The sequence below is a fragment of the Physeter macrocephalus genome, chromosome 7 (genome assembly GCF_002837175.3).
Source record: "Physeter macrocephalus isolate SW-GA chromosome 7, ASM283717v5, whole genome shotgun sequence".
Taxonomy (NCBI): Eukaryota; Metazoa; Chordata; class Mammalia; order Artiodactyla; family Physeteridae; genus Physeter; species Physeter macrocephalus.
In genome coordinates, this window is record NC_041220.1 from 26,366,413 (window position 1) to 26,393,319 (window position 26,907).

The following is a 26,907-nucleotide window of genomic DNA, read 5'->3' on the forward strand; positions in this document are numbered from 1 at the left end:
TGGCATGAGAACTCTTAGTTGTGGCATGCATGTGGGATCCAGTTCCCTGACCAGGGACTGAACCCAGGCCCCCTGCGTTGGGAGCGCAGAGTCTTAACCACTGTGCCAGCAGGGAAGTTCTCATAAGTATTTAGTGCCTATATGTCAGCTACTCCCCTAGACACTAACTTTTTACCCTTCCACACAATCTATTTTTGGTGAAAGTATTTTTTAAATATTAAAAATGTTTTGCTCAATATAATAATACACAAATTCATTTTAGAAAAAATACAAACAAAAAAGAATTAGGAAATATACACCAACAACAATCACTTTCAATACTTTTATGATTATCCTTTCAAAGTTTTATTCATATTTTTGAACTGCTAAATTTTCTTTTCAGTTAACACTATAGAATAAACAGTCTTCTACATTAATGGTTGTTAAAGGTCAATAATAGTTCATTTTGTGAGTGTACAATAGTTTTAAAATCATACTTTCAATGTTGGACTCAGCCTATTGCTAGGTTTTTTGCAATTACATGCGAAGCCTGCGACGAACATCATTTAGGTATTTTTCTTTTCATATATCCTTAGGCGGTTCCTTATAGTCTCAGAAATAGCATTTATAATGGGCTGGGGGACATTTTTCCAGATCTCCATTAAAGAATTATCACTCGATTGGTTAAAAGTTTGCAGGCTATATATTCAAAGGAGATCCCTTCTGTTTGAAATTCAACATAATCAACAGTTTGCTGAAACATTAACTCTTTAAAAGTGTGTCTCCTTTATTCAATACGTACTGATAGGATACTGGACATGGGGATACAAAGATGAATAAGAGCCTGTGCAGGGCAGATAGCAATCTATTGCAGTGTGCAGATTTGCTACTAAATAAAACAGGCTGCGCTTAAAATCTGCAGCAGATGGATGCGCAAGACCCTCAGGCTGTATTGAAGAGAGGGCAAGGCAGTGTACAAACCAGTGGTGATTTGTTGTAACATTTCTTAAGAAGAAGAGAAGAATGTACATTTAAATTTAATATTTGGTGGTTGAGGAAAAGATACAACCCATCGCCTCTTATCTATTGATTACTCACATTTCTCACTTACATGGTGGTGGGCACAGTTTGCTTACTTTTAGCATGTAAATTCAGAGGAAATATCGCCTAACTCTGCACCGAAGAGTAGAAGGAATTTAGAAATGACTGATATAGCTAACATCTGATGACAGAAAAATAAAAAATCACACTGACGGGCACTCTTCCTTAGACAACAAAACAGTGGGACGTCAACTGGAATAACCACAACGTCATGAACACAGTGGCGTCACGCCTATAAGCGGAGGCGGTTAAAGTGTTAAGGCCTGCACAGACCTCCATGCTGCAGCAGGCGGCGCAAAACCTGTGCAAATTTTCAGGGAGTGCCGCCGATCGCTGACAACCACAGGAGATGCGGCGTCCGGGGACCGTGTGCCGTTAAGAACGCCTGTAAGACTGCCCTCGCGTCTTGCCTGGGAGCGGAAGCACAAACCTATGCCTCCGAGCTCTCCCTTGAGGCCCCGCCCACTCTTTGCCCTTGAGCTTGTGGGGGGCCCCGGAGGGGGAGTGGCCAAGGGCGCGGAGGAGAGAATGCGCATGCGCAACTGGAACCCAGTCATTTAGCCAACTATCAATCTCGCGAGTGTTGAAAGTCGGTGGCGTAGGTAGTAGACCTGGATGCAGGCGAGATAGATGATATCTACCAGAGGAAGACGAGGAGGCGGCCAAGTCACTTCCCGCTCCTGGTCCTTCTTTCGCTTTCCTTTTCTTCTCCCTCAACCCTCCACCCTCCAGTAAATCAGCCCGCCTTCCCTGACCTCAGTGACCCGGGTGACCCCGCCCACTCTCGTCGACGTGATTCCCGCCGTGAGGTAAAGCGCCGGTGGAACCCCGAACCCGGCGGAAGAGGAGGACGACGAGAGGGGGAGGCTGCTGGGCCTGGCTAGGGCTCGTCGCTGAGCCGCGGCGAAGGGGGCATTCGGGTGGTCCTCTCGCTCCTCCATCAGCTCATTGCGACGTAGCCTCCCAGGCCTAGGCCTCCTCCTCATCCCTGCCGGGCCCAGCCTCTGGCAGCAGCGGTGACGCAGAAGGAACATCATGTCGTCCGCGGCCGACCCTCCGCCACCCCCGCCTCCCGAGAGCGCGCCTTCCAAGCCCGCAACCTCGGCCGCCGGCAGCGGGAACAACAACAGCAACAAAGGCGGCCCCGAGGGCGTCGCAGCCCAGGCGGCTGCCTCTGCGGCCAGCGCCGGCGCCGGGGACTCCGAGATGGAGGTGAGGGCGGCTCGTGGCGTGGGGAGAGGGCGGGATGGGGAGGAGGAACTGGTTCTCTCGCCTCTGTGTTAGTGATGAGACGCAGAGCCGAACTTCACCCCTGTGCACCCAGACTCGGCCTCGGACCCTGTGGATCCGAAATGATGCTCTCACTCTTGGCGCCCTGTGCGTAGCCTATCCCAGCCGACTCAAATGGATCTCTGGCACTTCACATTTACATTATTTGTCTCTTTGGCGAACCTTGCCAAACCCTCGAACGCTCTTATTAGACACATGTTCTTTATTACTGAGGCCGAGTGGGATCTACCTTTTTTTTTTTTTTTTAAGCTAGACTCCCATAATTCCCTCGCCCATCTCTGAATCTCGATTTTAGTTTCCACTAAACCTGGGGGGAGGGCGAGGGAGATTTCCTCTTAGGAACGAGGGTAGATGGGCGGGGTGGGGAAGGCATTTAAAAGGAGCGCCTCCGAGGACTTGGGCCTCCTTTTCTTCATCCCGGTCCTTGCGGGGGAGGTATCTGTTCCGGGCAGAAACAATGGCGAGAGCTGGATAGCCGAGGGCGCAGTGGGGATAAGCGGGGCGCAGCTGCTCCCTTGGAGGGAGAGGAGGCTCCTCCCAGGCACTGTTCCATGGGGAGGGAAGTGACCAAGGCGGCAGCAGCTGTCTTGAACCCCCATCTCATTTGGGGAGGGGGTGATGGATGGATGGATGAATGAATTAGTGAGTCAGGGGCTTTCAGAACAGCGCCAATTCCTCTTTGGGGGCCTTGGCCTTTTTTTTTTTTTTTTAATTGGTACCTTTCGCTGCCGAGCCTGTCTTCTGGGCTGGGGCTGGCCGGCCAGGGGATGGTGACAGTACTGTGGGGGTGGAAAGATTGGGGAACTGCCAGGCGGGTCTCTTGGGTGTGCTCCAAGGCTTTGCGATGTCTGGGAACAAAGTGATTGCTTGCTTCTTCCAAATTTTATTCTTGGCTTTCAGTCTGTTTTGAGATATTTTATAGTTGCAGCCTAAAGATTTCTGGGATTTTTCCATCCTTGGACAGATTGAGCGAAGGTAATACTGCTCTAAAAATGAACGTTGCTGCAGAATTAATAAGGAAATGGTAGCGCAGTTTACCATTGAAGCATTTGGCGCAGTAGTTTTATTGGGGCAACAGCGGTCTAATCTAGGGTGAAGTAACATGTTATTAGTTTTTGAAAGAACTTTTAGGTGACGGTGGGTTTTGGTGGACTAGGACATCTGGTGTTCTGTAGTTTTCAGTGACTTTGTTTCAAATTCATATCTGGTGTTGCCTGTTTTCTCTTTTTTTTAGGTTTTAAATGGTTCTTTTGCATTCCCAGGGTTAACTTGGATTCCTGCTTCATGGCTTAAGGGGGTTTGAAGTTTGACACTAAAAGCAATTGTATATAAATACGCAGTTCTCTGCAAATTGCTGTCCTTAGTTGTCCTCAGCTTCTCAAAAGGGGCTGTCATTCAAATGTTGGAATAACAACCAAAGTCTCATAAGACGTGTTAAGGAAACATCAGAAAGCAGAATAATTTAAAGCCTAAACTAAATATTTTGGCTTTCAGTTGCTATTTTTAAGTTAAAGTGGAATTAAAGTTTAACTATGGATATTAATGTTACGACAAGTACCAAATGAGGTCAGTGGTATTTTTATTTGCCAGATGGGGAAATTGAGTCTTCTGGTAAGTAGAACCTGTGATAGAACCCACATCTGGCTCTGAAACTGACCCTTTCCCCGAATATCTTGCCCTTTAATATTCTTACAAAAAAGGTGTTTGACGATTTCATTTATTGAAGAATGACTTAGTTATTTTTACCTTTTTCGAATAGGAACATCAGAAATTTTATCAATCTTTTTACTGACTAGTTTTAGTTTTTATTTTTTCCTTCACATTATAGTGTGATTTTTCTTTTCTTGGTCTTTTAATTTGGGTTTTTCCAAAATTATTTATTTTCTGACAGAGCCCACTTTCCTAGAAATATTAGCTAGCTTTCCTATGTATTAGGTTAATTTTTTCTTTTTGCTTGGTACTGATAGGTCACGGAAGCAGTCTCATTGTTTGTTTATTATTGTGATCTTTTTGGCAATGTGGATGGGGCCTGTCTTTGTTCATCCTCATTTCTCAGTATTGACTCAACTGATAGGTAGGTACATAGGTAGGTACTCGACTGATAGGTAGGTACCAATAGCTATAAGACCTCAAGAGTCCTAAATCCAAACCTTTGTTTTAAAACTGTGAAAGAAATAATGACTGCTGTTGGAAAGCACATCTTATTATTTTAGGATGTATTTGACCTTTCATGGTATCCAAGTACCATTTTGTGAAGTAGGCTAGGTTGGTGGCTTTGTCCTTTTTTCTTGTGGAGACCAGAGATTTGTGATGAGCTTAAGGTTACACAGGTTCCTACAGGTCTTAGCAATGAAGTTAGACTTGAATTTGGGTCAGTTGACCTCTTAATTTTAGTGCTACACCAGCCCCATCCCCCCAACTTCTTAATCACAGGTAGCTTTATTACGGTATGTATTGCCACACACAGATTAATACATCATTAATGAAAGTTAGACTTTCACCAGCTCTTCTTATGTTCTTTTAATGGATGAGTGGAACTTTGCAGTGTAGTTGTTGCTGTTATTTTGTTGTTTGTGGCGTTCTGAATGTCAGGGTGAATAAATTTGCAAAAATAGCACATTTATTACCAATTAAGGAATCAGATTGTACTTAAAGGGTATTCACTTTAGGCTGCATGATGAATTTTTTAAATTTTCCAGAAGGTGGGAATCAGCGTGACTAATGCGACTTTCCAGGTGTATATTTGTGTAGCAGTACAGTAGATACTGGAATTTTATGATTAAAAGGGAATGTATTTTCTTCACATTTTATACTGTTTAATTTAGCTTCATAATTTTTGATTAGAAAATGAAACATTTGCTGAAAGTAATTTTGTTCTAGGATGATGGAGATAATAATCTTGTGTTTCAGTCTTGGCAGTAGCCATGCAGTTTATTTGGATTAAATAAGTTGTTATCATCATGGTATTTTTAATTAAGGTTTTGTATTAGGTAGGATGACAGCCATTTAAGTATCTGGGAAATTTGGGGCAGGAGTGTATTACTTTGAATGTATTTTGGGCAGAAATCAGTCTAATAATGGTGTGTTGAGTATTCTTGAAGAACAATCCATGATTTTTCCCTCCTACCAGGAAGTATTTGGTGATGCGTCTCCTGGAAAGCAAAAAGAAATCCAAGAACCAGATCCTACCTATGAAGAAAAAATGGTATGTTCTAGGCATATGAAGAGTTTTATATAAGTTTTTATTAGGTGATTAAGTGTACCAAAATTGAAGCACAGATATCCAATTTAAATATGTATAACGTGCAGTACTCTAACTTTTGTACCTTACTTGACTTACTTGACTCTGTAAAACAAATATAGAAGTATTGCATGAATTCACATATTATGTAAATATGTGGGTTATGCTGTAACACCCCTTATATTTTAAGATTTAGCATTGGGAGTGAGGTGAGTTAAAGACCAGAGAAGTAATTATTCAAGGTAATATTTATTCTGCATGTGTCTAGCATTGTACTCTACTGGTTATAAAGCAAATAATACATGCTCCTTGCCTACAGCCTTCTTATAATATGGATGGGATCTTTACAAAAGAGAATATTAATGTTATACTTGAAAAATACCCAGCTCATGTTTCATATCCTCTTAGGAAACTTTATTTTACCCCGAGTTAACCAGTGCCTACAAAGAGCTTTAAATTTAAATTTAAATTTAGATTCAATAATAATGACTAATAGTGAATGATTATTATATAGCAGGCCCTGTTCTAAGTGCTTTGTGTGGATTAAACTCATTTAATTGTTTTGAAGTCTTAAAAAGTTAAAATAGCATGTGTAATAATAACACCACTACACAACACAGTATGCTTCTTAAGAGTGGGGACAGTGTCTTCATCTTTCTGTCTTCAGCACCCAGAACAATATCTGGCACATAGTAAATTTTAACAAATCTTACTTTTCCCTTGTTCTTTGACTTTCTCTTCAATATCAGTAAATGTTTCTGAATCTCTTAAATAGCTTCAAAATCCTAAAAGTATGCACATGGGTATATGTATACACGTATATAATGTGCATAATACATATTGCAATATGTAAAGTAGAAATGATGTATTATTCTATATAATTTCTATTACATTTATATATGTGTGTATCTGTAACTGTTCTGCTGCCTTTCTTTGCTGTCAAACTTAATTGAAGAAAAAGATATGTTTTCTAGCTCTCCTTTTCCCATTCATTCCTTTAACCCTTCACAACTTAGATTCTGTCTTAACACTGTACTAGTGATTCTAATGGCCAGTTCTTTGGCTTAATTGTAGTTTGATTTTCCTTGCTGTCACTTGTGTTTGACACCATTGACCACTCCACAGAATTTTTTCTTGCCTTGAGAGACCTTTTTTTCCTTGATGATATCCTATTTACTTGACTATTCCTTTGTCCTTCTCATTACATTCTGAACATTTGTTCTTGGACAGTTTGATCCTTGTCACTGGTTTTCATCTGCCATCTCTTAAGTGAATACTTCAGATGCCTCCAACCATTGCATTTTCATTTGTTTGTTGGACATTTAAGTCCCTTTGGTACCTCTTATTTAGGAGTATCCAAAATTGAATTCCTTATCTCTACCCCACACTTCTACTTAGGATTATCTCAATGAATGAAAGTTTCTCTTAATAAATACCCAAGCTGTTACAGTACCTCATAGTTTTAATAGTCTTGGCAAATTTAACTTCATAAATATTTCTCTTATCTTTTCCCCATCACCCTAGTTCAGTATTCTTCTGTTGCATGAATTATTGTGTTGGCATCTTTATTTGGCTCCTTTCTCATGATCTGGCTTCTTCCACATCTCTTTGTGTTTTTGCAAAGTATATTTACAGCACAAATCTGATTATATAATGGAGGTTTTCCATGGTTCTTTACAATGCTTCTCATCTTCACGGTTCCCTTTATTGTAAATTTTTTCTCACATCCTACAGATTTTTTAGTCTCCTAGTTTAATTTCCTTTTTCAACATCATGATCTTGAGAAGCAGTTTTCTTCTAAGCAACTTCTTTATCATCTGCTAGATCCTATTCATAGGTAAGTCTTGATATCCACTCTTCATTCTTGAACCCAGGATGCTGAGTACTGCTTGAGAAAACTAAAATAATAGTGCTGACTGGTACCGGAATAAGTTTATGGTTTTTACTGTCTTTGGCTTTCAGTATTTATTGCTCAACAATCCCATTTAGCCATTCTAAAACTTTGCCACTCTGATTAAGTGTTCTACTCCTTTTCTGCCACACCCTCATTTTCAGTCTTCCTCCACAAAGAATTGCTGGCCCATCATCAATTTACTTCCTCTCTGTTTCCAAGCATGTATGGCTTCTACTGTCCTGGTCGTTTCCTTCTGGCTCAGAGAAAGAAGCTTTTTCCAAGGCTATTGATTTTAATCTTCCATTTGATTTTATGATTCATTTCTTTTAGGTTCCTAATCTTATTCTATTGTTTCTGCTTTTTAGGAAGCGATTTTTCTCCTTAAGCCTTTTTTTAAAAATTGAGGTATAGTTGATTTACAGTGTTGTGCCAGTCTGTGCTGTATAGCAAAGTGACTCAGTTTTACACATATATGCATTCTTTTTTTAATATTCTTTTCCATTATGGTTTATCCCAGGAGACTGGATGTAGTTCTCTGTGCTGTAGAGTAGGACCTTATTGTTTATCCATTCTAAATGTAATAGTTTGCATCTACCAACCCCAAATTCCCAGTCCATCTTCCTCCCCTCCTCCCCGTTGGCAACCACAAGTCTGATCTCTATGTCTGTGAGTCTGTTTTTATTTTGTAGATGGGTTCATTTTCCTTACCCCTCTTTTAAGATCTCAAGTCATTTTTATCTTAACCTTCTCATTTTTTCAAGCAGCAAGGTCTTTGCCTGTTATTCCCCTCAAACCTTTGCCACAGTTCTACTGAAAGCTTATTCTGTAAGTGTGTTCTGAACTCGGTTTTTTGCAACTAGTTTGTAACCCCACCACTACTTGAGTCAATGAGAGAGAATTTTGGAAATTATGGAATCTTTTGTAAGGCCCTGATGAAACTTATATTTAATTCTTTAAGGCAGTAGTTCTCAAACGTGACCTTGTAGAAGATAACAGAGATCTTGGATATTTTTGGTCTGATGGATCATGAACCACACTTCGAAAAAATATCATCTTAAGACATCTAGAGCCATTAAAGGTTTTTGAGCATTAGAGAGGTGTGATAAGGTCTAAGAATTGGGGGGACCCCCCTCCCTTCTCTGTTGAAACATTACCTCTGTTCGGATTTTCCTGATCTTCCTGGTTAAAATTTCAGTGCTACTTGCACTTGCCATCACTCTGCTTTATTTTTACTTCTGAGTATTCATCATTTTCTGACAATCTTACATAATTTACCTATTATGTTCTGTTTTCAATATTGGATTATAATGAAAACTTCCTAAAGAAACAAAATACCTTTTCTGGTAGACACACAGAAGTATTTTTTGAATTGAGTAGGTATTTATGAAGAAAATGTTGATTTGAAAATGTTTTTAAAGAAGTGAAGAATACATATTCGGTGATTTGAATACTGTAGAGTAGCTTTTGCTTTAAAATATCTGGACTCTGACCTATCTGAATTTATTTCCAGAGCTTACTTATCTTGATCCAAACATAACTACAATAACAGATAGTCTTTTTTAAGTAGCAGCATCTTTTTCATTGCATGTTCTTGGCTTTTCTTTTATTATACATGTATTAGGAAATGAAATTGTGCAAAATACATATATGTATATGGATCTCAGTTCAGTACTTTAAAACAGTTTTTTAGCCTTCAGAAACAAACAACCTGAAGCTTGTCATCTATAGGACATTACTAAGCAGAAACATGTTGACCTGTTGTTATTTGTATGGATTGGGCTACATTTGTGGTCCAGTGAAACACTGTCACCCTGTGCCTTCCTGATAGCAAATTTGGCTTCAGTTTTACCTTGGTATGATTTTAAAAAATTATGTTTTCCTTTAAAAAATACATAGTTTTTATAACTTTACGATGTTTGACTCTCTCTGGTGTTTGCTAGGTAAAATATTGTTTTGGAATTCATTCTAAAATTGACATTTTAAGCATTTATAGGTAGAGATGTTGAGTTGAGTAACTGGTTTCTCTGTTTATTGAACTCTTGTCTTCTTGTTTCTCCTTTTTTTAACCAAACTGTTAGAGTGTCTGTACAAAGTCTTGTCTAAAGGCTCTAGATTTCCCTTGTTTATTTTTATTTTTTTTTTAAATTTTATGCAGTGTTTCACAGAACTAACCCCCGAGATTTTTTTTTTTTTTTTAATAATTCTACAGCATTTCTATTGATTGATTGATTGGCTGTGTTGGGTCTTTGTTTCTGTGCGAGGGCTTTCTCTATTGTGGCGAGCGGGGGCTACTCACTGTCGTGGCCTCTCTTGTTGTGGAGCACAGGCTCCAGACGTGCAGGCTCAGCAGTTGTGGCGCACGGGCCCAGTTGCTCTGTGGCATGTTCAGCAGTTGTGGCGCACGGGCCCAGTTGCTCCGTGGCATGTGGGATCCTCCCAGACCAGGGCTCGAACCCGTGTCCCCTGCACCGGCAGGCAGACTCTCAACCACTGCACCACCAGGGAAGCTCCACCCTTGTTTATTTTTATAAAAACTTGATTTCAAGATCTTAAATGTTTCTTGGTTTAAATTCTTCTCTTTGTGTGATAATAGGGAACATTCAAAGCAGTAGATCTTAGATATGAAAATAAGCAATGGTATTAAGAACTGCATTGGGTTAATGAATATTTCATGAACTTAATAGATGTTTTTCAAGCCTGATAGCCTTTTAAAATTTGAAACAGCCTAACTGATGAATGACCAATGCATTTTTCCCCCTTCTGAATAAATACACTTGTATTGCACAATGTCTTTTGATTTTTTATTTGATTTTTTTTTTTGTCAACTGTATTGAAGTATAATTGACACACAATAGTTTTATGTTTGTAATTCAGTGAGTTTTGGCAAATACATGTGGTCATTTAACCACCTTACAGTCATGATGTCGAACAGTTCTGTGATCCCCAAAATTTTTGCTCTTGCCCTCATTCCCTTGCCACTTCAGATCTGCTTTCTACGAAGTCAGTACTTAGAATTTCATATAAGTTGGATTGTACAGTATGTAGTCTTTTATGTTTGGTTTCTTTCATTTAGTATAATGCTTTTGAAACTCATCTGTGTTGTTACCCATAGCAGTAGTTTGTTCCTTTTTATTTCTGAGATGGTTGTATGGAGTCATGTTGAAACTTTGATTTCTGAAGTTGTATTAATATTCTGATAAAATGTGTTTTCAAATTTTTTGCAGCAAACTGACCGGGCAAATAGATTTGAGTATTTATTAAAGCAGACAGAGCTGTTTGCACATTTCATTCAGCCTGCTGCTCAGAAGACTCCAACCTCACCTTTGAAGATGAAACCAGGGCGCCCACGAATAAAAAAGGATGAGAAACAGAACTTGCTGTCAGTTGGCGAGTGAGTAATATTTGATACTTAATAGTTGAAGCAAACTTATTTTTGATAGTCTTCATTAGCATAAAATCACTTTATTAAAAAAATTGTTTTGGTGCTGTTATTTATTTGACCTGATTGGCTTGGCAGGATATAGCCATACATGTATAAATAAATAAAAATTTGCATAATGCTTTATTTTTATATGGACTGAATAGGGAATTCAGATGTATTCCACTCCTTGTAGTGGAAACAAATGCAGAGGTTAAGCAGCCTATTTAACATCACCTAGAAGGAATTAGAATAATCCAGCTTTGAAGTTAGATCTAACTTGGGGTGTGCTCTAGTCTCCTAAACCACATACATGCATTGAGGGTATTGCTATTATCTGAAGTCTGTGCTTGTGTGTGGATGTTGTGATGATTTATGCCACGGCAGTTTGTTTAAAATTTTTGTTACATACTTAGTTTTCTTTATATAAATTGAAGTGTCAAGGTGTATGATGACATGTTAGGTTGTGGTTCAGTATGTGTAAAGTAATTCTTACATGTAGAATTTATAAATTCTTTTTTAGAATTTGTGCTGGTTGGATAACTAAGATGTTCAGTTTGGGTTTTTTTTGTTTTTTTTTTTTTTTGTTTTTTTTGTTTGTTTGTTTTTTTGCTGTACGCGGGCCTCTCCCTGTTGTGGCCTCTCCCGTTGTGGAGCACAGGCTCCGGACGCGCAGGCTCAGCGGCCATGGCTCACGGACCCAGCCGCTCTGCGGCATGTGGGATCCTCCCGGACCGGGGCACGAACCTGCATCCCCTGCATCGGCAGGCGGACTCTCAACCACTGCGCCACCAGGGAAGCCCTAAGATGTTCAGTTTGTAATAATAAATTTAGGACAGTCTCAGCTCCCTGGAATTGGCTATATGTAATTTCCAAAGTGAAAAATGAAATGTGATCAGTAATTAAAGTATGCTAGGTTATCTAAAAGAGGAGAGTACAAACTGTTACCAACACTGTTAAATTTACTACATAGTATACAGAAACATGGAAGTATTAGCTCTATCTCGAGGGGATTATCATCAAAAAGCATATTACCTTAATTTTATTTGGGGTATTCTACTCATCTGATACATTTTTTTTTGCTAATCCATTGTTTGTAACCAAAGTGCTTTTGTTTTAATACGTATGAAACTTCATGAGAACTTTGCAATTCAGATGTATTTAAATTTTTCAGACTTGAAGTTTGCAGCTGTTTAAATAGCATCAGTCTCGTGCTCTGGAAATGCAGACTACTGTAATGGATATTGTTATGGGGTCATCAGTATGATGGCATGAGAAGAAACACTTCTCTTAAGAGCCTGTAAGATAAAGATACCATGTAGTAAATAGATAAAAAATTGTTCAGCTTTGATCTTATTAGTGTTGGTGAAGAAAAGGAGTCTTGGTTAATAGATTTCTTATCTACCCATCAAACCATCTTAAATGGGAAGTTAGCTTAAGTGAAGTAATTAGGGTAATGGTACTGTCCTGTCCTTCAGTATAAGTACATATATGCTTTTTTTCCCCTTTCCATCATCCAGTTAACAATCAATGATGCCTCAATTTGAGGTAATAAAGCATATTCCAGCTTTTATCTTCAGTTTCAACAACCATAATAATCAACTATCTTGATAATATATTGTGAAGGAGATTTTATTAAAAAAAAAACAAAGTTAAAATTCTCAGTTTATGGAGAATAAGTTGGGGTTGCGGGGGCGGGTAGATCTTTGCACTAAGTTTCATAGGGTTGGAATGCAGAGAAGCACAAGAAATAACACTTACACTAAGACCTTCTGATTAGAAGCACATAAAACAAACAAAAACATCCTTGCGTTTTTATTGCCTTGGCCTGCATTTCTGAGGAATATTTCTCTGTCTGGGAAGGCTGATATCCTCTACCATCAAGCATGTAGTTTTGGTAGAAATAAGCAATAAGTTAGATTTAGAGGTCACAAGAGTGGAATAATCTACTGTTTTCTAATTTAAATGAAAATATTTGTTGAAAATAGGAAGGTATAATTGGAAACTTGAGAATTGGGTAGTAAGTAGTTTTACTTACCTGAGTCCTTTAGAGATTAAGAAATCTGGCAATATTATAAGTGCAGAAAATTAGTTATTAAGAGGAAGTATCTGATTCTCTTGGGATGTAGAATCTGGGCAAGTGTATTTAAAATGCTTTGAGTAATTCTGATGAATCTAGTTAAGAGTCGTTGCTTAAGCCCAAAGTCTCTATTCTGCACATTCTGCAGCTTTTGGTGAAGGCTGTAGTTTTAAAAATGTGACTTCTGGTACTATTTGAGGTCGGGAGGGAAAAATACTTAACTTTAAAATGCAAATTATGAGGTTTTTCTGACTGCATATTTCCTTGAAATTAGATTATCACATTTATGTTTATCAGGTTCTGGTTAACCTAAGGTATTACTCTAGTTTAAAAACTGTATGTATATCTTAGAAAACCATGTAAAACATTTCGGGTTTAAATTTACTAATGATTTCTACTGTTTACTTTTTTAGTCTTAATTTACATGCCTGTTAAGAAATTATTGTGTAATCTTGGTCAGCCTCTTGACTATTATGTTGAAATAGTAGCTGGTAGTTAAAATTAAAGCCAAAACTCAAATCACTTGATTTTATTTTAAACTTGACAGCTATCGTCACCGAAGAACAGAGCAAGAGGAGGATGAAGAATTATTAACAGAAAGCTCCAAAGCAACCAATGTTTGCACTCGATTTGAAGACTCTCCGTCGTGTACGTTACCACGTATTTAATTATTTGATCTCTGAAACATCCCCTTTTGAGATATCCTTTGGTTAATGTTTTGGATTTTTCTTGGCTGTAATTTATAAATGGAATTTTTAGTGATCTTTTGAAATTTATTGATAGTGAAATGAACTTCAGATTTTTTGGATGGAAGCCATAGTATATTAGTATGATAGTGGTGCTGTATTTCAAAGGGTCATAAAACGCCATTGTGCTTGTTGTGGCCTGAATGTATATGTAAAACTGGGAATGAAGTTTGCCTTATATTTGCCCCAGATAAGAAGACTAATGTGTAAAAAAAGGCACTTCATAAAGACTTTTTTTTACTCATCTTCTGATTTTCTATTTTTTAAAAATTTTTTTCCAAAATGTACTTGTTATTAAAGGTTTTCCAAAAGAAAACATGGTTAACAAGGTTTAGGTTTTACCCATATATGATCTTGGTTGTCTGGTGGCACGGTTGTCTTCACTGAAGCCCAGCGTTTTTTTCCTGACCTCCTTTCTCTGTCTCACTTGGTGACAAGTTTGTATGATCATAGTGGTTGTGAGCAAAAAAAATTTTTAATAGTCAATATAGGGCATATAGTTTGGATTGGTTATCTTAATAATTAGCAAACTGAACTTCAGGGAAGATAGGATTTGGTTAGAAATTTAGCAGGCTGGTTAAAGTGTGTACCTCCAGATTTTGTTTTTTTTTGTTAACACAGTACGCAGTTTCCATTTCTTTTCATGAAGCTAGAGGCCAGAACCAGATTTACAAGGCGAAAGGAAATTTGAATTATTTGAGTTATCTCTTTCTCACATTCCTACATTGTAACTAGTTTTCCCAGCATTGATTAACTTTTCATCTCAAAGCAGTGTTTTTCAAAAGGGATGGAGTACAGAATACACAGTTTTTTAAAAAGTTGGGTTATTTATGATCCATATACTTAGTAATTATTATGGGGTGGGAAATATGTAATAAACCCTGAAAGAGATACAGTTCCTTTTCGTAGGACTCCTTGGAAAAGTAAATTAAGGAAGGGTAAAGGAAAAACAATCTCTTCTAATTCCTGTTTCCCCTTTGTTAGGACAAAAACAAAATCCCCAGAGAACCTCTATTTAGGTCATCAGGGAAGGTGAAAACGTTTGGTTAGAAACACTTGTTTCTTCCTTTTTCCTTGAAAAAGGAAATAGAGAGGCCAAAGAGTCTCTAGGACCAGTATCTGGGTAACATAGGAACAGAGTGATTGAGGTACTCTGATGCCTCCAGTCATGTTTCCTGTGCTCAGTTGTCTTCCATATCTGTCATCTCCACTCCAGACCACCGCCACTACCTCTACTGATTTGAAACTTGCAAAATTCCCATTCTTAAGACCTAGTGAAGAAAGTACAGTCACAATAAACATGTGTAGGCCCAAGTTAATCCTCTGAGTATCAGATGGAGGGGGAGCTTCCCACCTGTTTTTATTGTCTTTAAAATGTGCATGTCGTTTTTCTTTTGTTCTTAGATGTAAAATGGGGTAAACTGAGAGATTATCAGGTCCGAGGATTAAATTGGCTCATTTCTTTGTATGAGAACGGCATCAATGGTATCCTAGCAGATGAAATGGTATGTGTTTGATAGCTTTGTACAAGTCCACATTTAATAATTTAAAACCTTATACGTCATTAGATTTATGAAAGTTAGGGCTTGTAGCATATAGTTTATTGATTATACTCTAGAACTGTTAGCAAACTAACCTGATAAAAGCTCACTTTAGTTGCATAAGTGGGATCTTATATCTGTACTTTAGCTGTGAGTAATTATTATCTATGAAAGTGTAATAAATTTAAAAATAATACATTTTGAGAAACATGCCTTTGGTTGACTTTTATAATGTAATGATTTGGCCATCTCCCTTCAATTCTACAAAACACAGGTGGTGGGGTCAACGAATGTCATCGAGAAATATTTTCTCCATGATGGTAGCTTGTACAGTTCTATCCCGTAAAACATTATACCTTGTTTACTATTTACTAGTTATGTAGTGAATGTTTTATGTTTCCCTATTGCTATAGTGCTAAGACAATTGCTTAGAGAAAGTATGGAGTCAAAAGAAATAGGTCTCAATTCTAGCTCTGCTAGGTAACCTTGGGAAAGTCACTTAAATAAATACCTGGGGCTTATGGAGATGGTAATAGTACATCCTTCAAAGACTTGTGAAGGTTAAATGATGTAACACTCGTAAACTTGACACATATCAAGTTTTTGCCATTTGTTAGCTGTACACATAACTTTTCTTTTAAATGTTTCTGTATATGTCGGGAAGTATGAATATGGAAATCTGTTTTGTTTTTGTATTTCATTGCTTTGTGTTTATTTTTCTTTCAGGGCCTGGGAAAGACTCTTCAAACAATTTCTCTTCTTGGGTACATGAAACACTATAGAAACATTCCTGGTCCTCATATGGTTTTGGTTCCTAAGTCTACATTACACAACTGGATGAGTGAATTCAAGAGATGGGTACCAACACTTAGATCTGTTTGTTTAATAGGAGATAAAGAACAAAGAGTAAGTTTCTCATATTTCATTACATTTTTGATATTAAAAGAATTTGAATTCAGGTTTGTGGGAGGGGGATAACTAGAGGAGGGATTAAAGGAGAGAAAAAGGGTCCAATAATAAGCTTGGTCTTCACAAATACTAGTAATTTATAAATGGAATATTTTTTTGATGGTTAAGGTTTATACTAGGGAAATGGAGTTGTAGACTGTAGAAAGCTATAAGAATATAGTTGTTTTCTCCTGCTTTCTGGAGGTAGTTATAAAATCAAAGGCTGTGTCTCATTCTAGCAGCATTTTCTTATTTTTTAAAGAAATTTTGAGTGTGTGAGGTGGTTAGAAATTTAAGGAGCCAGATTTTTAGATTGATGTATATAATGGTAATAGTCATGGAATAGTAATTTGTAATAGTAAATAATAACGTAAATAGTAAAAATGTAAATAGTAACGTGATAAGTTGGTATGATACCTATTGAAATAAGTTAAAATATTGATAAGTTGGCACATCCTTTTTGGAGGAAGATATGGAAATAATGACACTATTAAGAATATAAAATTCAGTTTAAAAAATGTACTCATACTGTATTGAAGGACTGGGTACCTAATTTTGTTTTCCCTTTATTCAGATATCAGTGATGACTCTAGATTTCTTTTCTCCCTTTTTGTATTATAAGTTACAAAATTGCTTATTATGCTTTGAAGCCCAATTGTTTAACCAGTCTTTGCTTTAGTTTCCTCACCTGTAAAATGAGAAAATTAATAGCAATGTCTTAATAGATCTATAAACATAAAAGGAATGAAAATGCTTACTGCAAACGAGCCTTTAGTCCTTATCTATCTTTATGTCAGAAGACTCTCTATCCTTTCCTAAACCTATGTGCTAAGAATTTTACACCTAGTGGAATCAAGGAAAGAAGACATTTTAAGATTAGTCTGTTGACTTTTGCACTGAAGAATTTTGTCAGTTGGCTTTTACTAAATGGCTCTGACATGATTACTTCATGGTTAATGAAGTTACTTTTGAGCTGGTTCTAGCTGCTTGCGTCCTATAGATGACTCTTCTTTTTACTGTTCCCACCCCCTTTTACATAGTAGATTACATCCTTGTCATCAGTAAATTTAATGTATAGTTTATTTCTGCATGATGTAAATTTTTTCTTTTGCTACACAGGCTGCTTTTGTCAGAGACGTTTTATTACCAGGAGAATGGGATGTATGTGTAACATCTTATGAAATGCTTATTAAAGAGAAGTCTGTTTTCAAGAAATTTAATTGGAGGTACTTAGTTATAGATGAAGCTCACAGGATCAAAAATGAAAAATCTAAGGTAATTTGATATTTAGGTGTGCAAATCATTTGTACCTTAGTTTTGAATTTGATCGATGTACAGCATATTCATTCTAATGATGAATTTGTTTCTTTCAGTTGTCAGAAATAGTGAGGGAATTCAAGACTACAAATCGACTATTATTAACTGGAACACCTCTTCAAAACAACTTGCATGAGCTTTGGTCACTTCTTAATTTTTTGTTGCCAGATGTCTTTAATTCGGCTGATGTAAGTATTTCTTACTATTTTCTAGTTGGAATAATGTTTTTTAATACTATACATTTTTGTAATAGAATTGGCCTGCTTCAAAAATCAAATAAATGAACTCATAGAAAAAGAGATCAGATTTGTGGTTGCCGGAGGCGGAGGGAGGGGGGGAATTGGATGAAGCCAGTCAAAAGGCACAAAGTTTATTGTACTTATTTATCTTCCACTTATAATTAAGTACTAGAGATGTAATGTACAGCGTGATAAATGTAGTTAACACTGCTGTAAGTTATACATGAAAGTTGTTGAGAGTAAATAACAACTAAGAGTAATTAACAGTAATAAATCCTAAGTTTTCATCACAAGGAAAAATTTTTTTCTGTTTCTTTGATTTTGTACATATATGAGATGATGGATGTTCTGTAAACATTGTGATAATCATTTCATGATGTGTGTAAGTCAAATCATTGTGCTGTACACCTTAAACTTATACAGAGCTGTATGTCAATTTATCTCAATAAAACCAGAAGAATTAAAAAAAAGAATTGGCCTACCTCTCAGTACTACTTGAGATAATCATTACTTTTTCACGCCTTTCGGTAGTTAGCCTCGTGTAACCTACCAAGTTTTGTATGCATCCTGAGAATTTACTTTTGTGCCTTTTGATTTTAGTCTTATTTTTAGAAATCATGGTTTGTTCTCTCTGGAATGTCATAGATTCACGTTCTTATTTGGTGGTCCTGTTGGCCTGACATTGTTTCAGTGGCTCTGGGTGGACTGCTTATGTTTTTAAGGTAGTGCTCAGGGTGTTCCCCCAAGTGAATTTGCATACTTCATGTTGCCTGTGTTTTAAGTCCCCAGGATGCCCTCTCCCCAAGATGGCCTTCAAGTTTGGTGAAATATGTCTAACCATTCTTTCTTACGGTCTAGCAAACATAGAAGCTAATCCTTACCTTTGATAGATTATTTGCAGTGATAGAAATGGTTAATTAACTATTTGAACTGTTGGTTGTACTTAGGAACATAATGTACATTATGTCGAGAGTCTGTGCTTATTAGTAATTTCATTTTTTTGTTGGACTAGAATTCATTTTTGACCCTTTGTTCCCATTGCTGGAGTGTGTGTGTGGCTTTGAAGAGCTTATTCAAATAAGTTCCAAAAAGGTGTTAATTTTGGTTTGTTGTGTTAAGTGAGGATCATTTTAAGAGTAGAGAAAATTGTGTTGTTTTTTTTTTGAAAATTGTTTTGAAAGACATTTAGTCAGTGTCATCAAGCTACTTTAGTTCTGCTTTATGTATTTTGATTTTGTTTTTGAGATAATTTTTTTCCTACCACATTGACACTTTCATTTGTTTAATAATTTCTGCTGAAGCTTTGTTTTAGTTAACACAGTGAATTCTAAGATTATGTTTACTAACAAAGCTTGACCCTGAACAATACAAGTTTGAACTGGGCAGGTCCACATTTTTTTTTTTTTTCCAGTAGTAAATACTATAGTTCTGCATGATCCACAGTGGGGGGGCTGACTGTAAGTTATACGTGGATTTTCAACTGCACGGAGTGTTGGTGCTCCTAACCTCTGCGTTATTCAAGGGTCAGCTGTATATAATAAATATGCTAAAGAGGTAAGGAAACTGTCCTTGTTCAAATCCTACCCAAATACTAATGAAATGCTGGTAATCTCAATTTCACTTTTAGTAAGTTTAATGAAAATTGACATTGCTCTAGAAAGCTTGTGTTTGAGTAGTCTTGAATGGTCTTTGAGAACAAACCGTGAAGTGGTTTTAATTTTTAAGGTTTTCTGAAACTGAAGAAGGATATTTTTTCAAGGATATTGATTTTCTAATTCTGTAAAACTTGGTTTCTAACTATTTTCTTTTCACTATGAAACTTGGCATCTGGATATTTTTGAGAAAAATGTTAAGGAAATAATATGATTCTCAAACTAGTTCTAAAATTAATTGCTAACAATAGTGCACGTGAAAAATAAGGAATTGAACTAAATGATTTTTGTGGTTCACAACTCAAACATTAAATTAATTTTAGAAATTATTGTTATATGATATATAACTAGCATAACAGGGTATTTGTAGTTAATATGATCTCTGATCTTAATGTATTTTTTGTTTGTTAATCTAGGACTTTGATTCCTGGTTTGATACAAACAATTGCCTTGGGGATCAAAAGCTAGTTGAGAGGCTTCATATGGTAAGTACTTTGGAGTAGGGTTAGAAAGCATATTTCCAATGGGAAAAATGCTGCAGATTTAAATTAGTGGATTATTTTTCTGTTAACAGAAAGCACAGTGGCTTTAGCATCAGATCTGTTTGAATCCTGCCCACTTAACTGCTTAATCTTATGATGGGAGGAGGGGTAATATAGGCAGTTTTAGCCTTAGAATCTAGGGTGGAATCCTAACTTTATGAAGGAAAAAAGTAATCCCTTAGGGTTAAAAAGAAGTACAGTAGGGGAAAGAAGAATTGCATAAGGACTTAATAATAGATAAGTTTTGGAAGCTTAGTTCCATTTACATTCCGTAGGAGAATCTAACAGATTTTGTTCTAAAAGGCCAAGGGTCCATCTGTTGTTCTTAAATCCAGTGACTGTGTGTAAGCAGTCGCTAATAGCGCAGTGCGAGAAGAGTTGATATGTTTTTGCCGTGAAGTATGGCTTCGTTCCTTCCTGTGGAGATTCACAAGTGAAAGTTGGTAGGAAGATAGAAATTTCTCTGATAGACCACAGATTGTGATACCCTGGCCTGCAGGGTAAATCATGTAAGCATGACATAGAAGGCCTTTCATGACCTAACTCAGGGTTCCTCAACTTTTTTTGACATTTTGGTGTGAATAATTTTTTGGAGGGCGAGGAAGGGTGGCTTTCTTGTTTGACAGCATCCCCAGGGCTTCTGCGCTCTAGATGCCAGAGTATATGCCCTCATTTGTGATAATGAAAAATGTTTCTAGGCATTATAAACATGTCTTGCAGGGCAACATTGCCCCTTCTCCAAAAAGTTAACCTTTCGAGTATTTTCCAACTTCTGTTTCACTTCTTATGTCAAGCTTTAATTTGCTAGAGTTGCTGGCCCCATTGTCAGTTTTCTGTAAACATTGTGCTTATCTCAGTCTCTCTGCTTACCTTTTTTGCCACATCTAGTATCCCCTTTCCTGCCCTCTTTTACTGATAACACCTAGGCCAAGACTCTGGTGATGTCACTTTCTCCACTGAATACCCAGGCTGAGGCCAGCCTAGAGACTCCTTCTGTATATTCTATCTTTACTAATTTTGACATTCTAATGTTATAGGACTTTGCACATGGTACTGAAATGACTTACTTACACGTTTTCCCTGCTGCATTGTAAACACAAAGGCATAGTATGTCTTAACATTTTTTTTTGTATCACTAGCACAATGCCTGGCTCAAAGTGGGGGAAAAATTAAAAATTTTATGAATGTTCCAATATTTCTTTGTACATAAATTAATTTTTAAGGTACTTTAAAATTCTATGTACTGAAATTTTATTTTGTTAAACATTTGAAGATGATGATCTCCTAGACACCTTTGTTTCAATTTAGATGGCATTCAAGCAACAAAGCATTCAGATTTATCTGTTTGAAGGACTGTGGAGTGTATATGTAGCCTTTGCTTTAATAAATAGATGGGCATGTAGGTAAAGCATACTAAAATCCACACAACAGAATACCAGTTTTGGCATTTGTTTGTTTTGTTCAGAGAGTAGTATGAAGATACTTACCAAATCAGGGGGAAAAGGTCTGGTGGCTACCGTTCTGCTCTGTCCTGAAAGTCCCACCATAGCTCCTCTGATCTCCTAATGAAAGAGTATATTCACAATCACATGGGTGTATTTAGGAATGAGACAGTTCTTGTCATATGAGTTTTCTATTGTTGCAACACTCCCCAATCCCCCCAAAACCCACACCAAAACCTAAATTGTATGTGTTTCAATAGTTCCAGAAGTTATGAGTTGGCTGAGTGGGCTCTTTGCTGATTTTACCTGTATTTATCCAGCTGCATGTATCTGGACGGTTCTGGAAGAGGGTCAGTGGGGCTGAAAGTCCTTGCTCACATGTCTGGCAGTTGGTGCTAGCTTTCGGCTAGGGCCACGCTAGCTTCCTTATGTGATGGTATTAGAGTAGTGTTGCTTATTATTTTTCTCACCAATTTTTAATTTGTTTTGTGGTGATTATATTTTTATAAGCTAGTGTAAATAGAACAAAGGACGACACAAATAAAAGGATATCTTTAGTTTTATAGATGTGAACTGCATACGACATTGGTATGTCTCACAAGTATAATGTTGTGTAAAAGAAACCAGATATAAATGATTATGAGTCTTTGTATATAAAGTTAAAAACAGGCAAAACTAACTTAAGATGTTAAAAAGTATGAATATTGCTTACCTTTGGGAAGAAAAAGGGGGGATAGTGACTGGTAAGGTTACAGAAGGATTTATGGGATGTTCTGTTTATCCAGGAGATGGCTACATGGGTATGTTTACTTGATTAAAATTCATCGAACTGTATATTCACGATTTGTATACTTTACATTTGTCTACTTCCATAGGAAAATGGTAGTAAATTTTAAAACTGTAACCATGAAGACATCTTAATGTAGAGCTAGCCATTTCTTAAGTAATGTTAGACAGTCTACATGCAGGTAACTAGTTTGAAATCTGAGAGGCAATGAATGTTGAAAATATCATCTTGAAAATTTACTTTTTTTTTTTTTTTTTTTTTTTTTTTTTTGCGGTACGCGGGCCTCTCACTGTTGTGGCCTCTCCCGTTGCGGAGCACAGGCTCCAGACGCGCAGGCTCAGCGGCCATGGCTCACAGGGCCTAGCTGCTCCGCGGCATGTGGGATCTTCCCAGACCGGGGCACGAACCCGTGTCCCCTGCATCGGCAGGCGGACTCTCAACCACTGCGCCACCAGGGAAGCCCGAAAATTTACTATTTTTAATACTTTATGACAGTATATATTTTTAAAAAATTTTTGTTGGAGTATAGTTGCTTTACAATGTTGTGTTAGTTTCTACTGTACAGCAAAGTGAATCAGCCATAGGTATACATACATCCCCTCTTTTTTGGATTTCCTTCCCATTTAAGTCACCACAGAGCATTGAGTAGAGTTCCCTGTGCTACACAGCAGGCTCTCGCTAGTTATCTATTTTATATATAGTATCAATAGTGTATATATATATATCAGTCCCAATCTCCCAGTTCATCCCACCCTCCCCTTCTCCCTTGGTATCCATACAGTTTCTACATCTGTTTCTGCTTTGTAAATAAGATCCTCTATACCAGTTTTTTCAGATTCCACATATATGCGTTAATATATGATATTAGTTTTTCTCTTTCTGACGACGTATTGAAAAAATATTCATCTTAACATTACTCTTTAGGAAATCACTAATAATAAATTATATATTTGGAAGGAAAAAGTCCTAAGAGTAATTTGATGTCCAAGAAGACACATTTCTTTTCTGTGTATTTAATAGACGCTTTTGAGATCCTTAAATAATACTTATTACAGGTAAGGTCATCTGCATTTCTTTTTGCTCTTTGAAGGTTTTGCGTCCATTCCTCCTTCGTCGAATTAAGGCTGATGTTGAAAAGAGTTTGCCTCCAAAGAAGGAAGTAAAAATCTACGTGGGTCTCAGCAAAATGCAAAGGGAATGGTATGTGTGCTGAGACGTTCACTGTTGATCCTGTACTAACTTTCATTTTTATTTTATTTTCCTAACTTGTGTTGTCAAGGAATTCTGTTTGCTGGATTGAACTCAGCCTAAAGAGTTTCCCAGTCGTATAATTTGATTAGGACTTGATAATCAAATCTGTGATGCAAAGTCTTTATTAGATGACGGAATCAAGTTGGGAGGTTTATGAATTCAAAAATTAAACTTGGCATTTAACAGGGATGCATTTAAAGCCCGCTGCTTGGGTTTCTAAAAAAGAAGCTGTGGTGGCACAGATGTGAGACGTGTGGTTAACCCAGTGGTTCATAAATACTGGCCTGTGGGCTAGTGCTAGTCCCTGATGAAGTTGGAGATTGCAGAGGTATGAGAAAACTTAAGTGCTTTCTCTTATCGTAGAAAGCTACATTTATTTAATTTAAAAGACTCTTTTCTGAGTTGATGTTTTATTTTAGGCAGGATAAAATGTCCTTTTGTGAAATTATGGTGATGACACATGGTAGCTACTTTTACAATACTTGAATAGGACATACTAAAAAAGTTGAAAACCTTGTAAGTTTTTATTATCTTTTTCTTCTTTCCTTTTTTTTTGAATTTTTTATACAACAGGTTCTTATTAGTCATCAGTTTTATACACATCAGTGTATACATGTCAATCCCAATCTCCCAATTCATCACAGCAGCACCCCTACCCCGCTGCGGCTTTCCCCCCTTGGTGTCCATACGTTTGTTCTCTACATCTGTGTCTCAGTTTCTGCCCTGCAAACCGGTTCATCTGTACCATTTTGCTAGGTTCCACATATATACGTTAATATATGATATTTGTTTTTCCTCTCTCTGACTTACTTCACTCTGTACGACAGTTTCTAGATTCATTCACATCTCTACAAATGACCCAATTTCGTTCCTTTTTATGGCTGAGTAATATTCCATTGTATATATTTACCACATCTTCTTTATCCATTCGTCTGGTGATGGGCATTTAGGTTGCCTTCGTGACCTGGCTATTGTAAATAGTGCTGCAATGAACATTGGGGTGCATGTGTCTTTTTGAGTTATGGTTTTCTCTGGGTATATGCCCAGTAGTGGGATTGCTGGGTAATATGGTAATTCTGTTTTGAGTTTTTTAAGGAACCTCCCTCTGTACTGTTCTCCATAGTGGCTGTATCATTTACTTTCCCACCAACAGTGCAAGAAGGTTCCCTTTTCTCCATACCCTCTCTAGCATTTGTTGTTTGTAGATTTTCTGATGATGCCCATTCTAACTGGTGTGAGGTGATACCTCATTGTAGTTTTGATTTGCATTTCTCTAATAATTAGTGATGTGAGCTGCATGAGCTGTTTATGTATTTTGGAGATTAATTCTTTGTCCGTTGATTTGTTTGCAAAGATTTACTCCCATTCTGGGGGTTGTCTTTTTGTTTTGTTTGTAGTTTCCTTTGCTTTGTAAAATCTTTTAAGTTTCATTAGGTCCCATTTGTTTATTTTTGTTTTTATTTCCATTACTCTAGGAGGTGGGTCAAAAAAGATCTTGCTGTGATTTATGTGAAAGAGTGTTCTTCCTATGTTTTTCTCTAAGAGTTTTATGGTGTCCGGTCTTACATGTAGGTCTCTCATCCATTTTGAGTTTATTTTTGTGTATGGTGTTAGGGAGTGTTCTAATTTCATTCTTTTACATGTAGCTGTCCACTTTTCCCAGCACCACTTATTGAAGAGACTGTCTTTTCTCCATTGTATATGCTTGCCTCCTTTGTCATAGATTAGTTGACCATAGGTGTGCAGGTTTACCTCTGGGCTCTCTATCCTGTTCCATTGATCTATATCTCTGTTTTTGAGTCAGTACTATATTGTCTTGATTACTGTAGCTTTGTATTATAGTCTGAAGTCAGGGAGTCTGATTCCTCCAGCTCTGCTTTTTTCCCTCAAGACTGCTTTGGCTATTTGGGGTCTTTTGTGTCTCCATACAAATTTTAAGATTTTTTTTGTTCTAGTTCTGTAAAACATGCCATTGGTAATTTGATAGGGATTGCGTTGAATCGGTAGATTGTTTGGGTAGTATAGTCATTTTCACAGTGTTGATTCTTCCATTCCAAGAACATAGTTTATCTCTCCATCTGTTTGTATCATCTTTAATTTCTTTCATCAGTGTCTTATAGTTTTCTGCATACAGGTCTTTTGTCTCCCTAGGTAGGTTTATTCCTAGGTATTTTATTCTTTTTGTTGCAATGGTAAATGGGAGTGTTTCCTTAATTTCTTTTTCAGATTTTTCATCATCAACGTATCGGAATGCAAGAGGTCCTGATCTTAGAGAAAATGCTTTCATCTGTTGAGTATGTTGTGAGCTGTGGGTTTGTCATATACGGCCTTTATTATGTTGAGGTATGTTCCCTCTATGCCCACTTTCTGGAGAGTTTTTATCATAAATGGGTGTTGAATTTTGTCAAAAGCTTTTTCTGCATCTATTGAGATGATCATATGGTTTTTATTCTTCAATTTATTAATATGGTGTATCACATTGATTTGCATGTATTAAAGAATCTGTGCATCCATGGGATAAATCCCACTTGATCATGGTGTATGATCCTTTTAATGTGTTGTTGGATTCTGTTTGCTAGTATTTTGTTGAGGATTTTTGCATCTATATTCATCAGTGATATTGGTCTGTTATTTTCTTTTTTTGTAGTATCTTTGTCTGGTTTTGGTATCGGGGTGTTGGTGGCCTCATAGAATGAGTTTGGGAGTGTTCCTTCCTCTGCAGTTTTTTCAGAGAGTTTGAGAAGGATGGGTGTTTGCTCTTGTCTAAATGTTTGATAGAATTTACCTGTGAAGCCATCTGGTCCTGGACTTTTGTTTGCTGGAAGATTTTTGTGGAAGATTTTTAATCACAGTTTCAATTTCATTACTTGTAGATTTGTCTGTTCATATTTTCTATTTCTTCCTGGTTCAGTCTTGGAAGGTTATACCTTTCTAAGAATTTGTCCATTTCTTCCAGATTGTCCATTTTATTGGCATAGAGTTGCTTGTAGTAGTCTCTTAGGATGCTTCGTATTTCTGCGGTGTCTGTTGTAACTTCTCCTTTTTTTCCATTTCTAATTTTACTGATTTGAGTCCTTTCTCTTTTTCTTGATGAGTCTGGCTAATGGTTTATCAATTTTGTTTATCTTCTCAAAGAACCAGGTTTTAGTTTTATTGACCTTTGCTATTGTTTTCTTTGTTTCTGTTTCATTTATTTCTGCTCTCATCTTTATGATTTCTTTCCTTCTACTAACTTGGGGTTTTGTTGTTCTTCTTTCTCTAGTTCCTTTAGGTGTAAGGTTAGATTGTTTATTTGAGACTTCTCTTGTTTCTTGAGGTAGGTTTGTATTGCTATAAACTTCCCTCTTAGAACTGCTTTTGCTGCATCCCATAGGTTTTGGATTGTTGTGTTTTCATTGTCATTTGTCTCTAGGTATTTTTTGATTTCCTGTTTGATTTC

At 37.0% G+C, this 26,907-nt stretch overlaps 1 protein-coding gene across 1 annotated transcript in view; it reads left to right on the top strand.

Moving 5' to 3' along the window:
• Window positions 1-1,686: 1,686 nt before the first annotated feature.
• The window catches only part of SMARCA5 (SNF2 related chromatin remodeling ATPase 5), a 45,509-nt gene continuing 20,288 nt past the window's right edge, over window positions 1,687-26,907 (top strand). Inside the window, exons 1-10 of the mRNA XM_024126636.3 lie at window positions 1,687-2,292; window positions 5,501-5,575; window positions 10,730-10,896; window positions 13,551-13,651; window positions 15,154-15,254; window positions 16,017-16,196; window positions 17,358-17,513; window positions 17,612-17,743; window positions 19,863-19,931; window positions 23,308-23,417. Of these exons, the coding sequence (XP_023982404.1) occupies window positions 2,116-2,292; window positions 5,501-5,575; window positions 10,730-10,896; window positions 13,551-13,651; window positions 15,154-15,254; window positions 16,017-16,196; window positions 17,358-17,513; window positions 17,612-17,743; window positions 19,863-19,931; window positions 23,308-23,417 (1,268 nt within the window). The 5' untranslated portion in view covers window positions 1,687-2,115. The remainder of the gene's footprint in view (window positions 2,293-5,500; window positions 5,576-10,729; window positions 10,897-13,550; window positions 13,652-15,153; window positions 15,255-16,016; window positions 16,197-17,357; window positions 17,514-17,611; window positions 17,744-19,862; window positions 19,932-23,307; window positions 23,418-26,907) is intronic.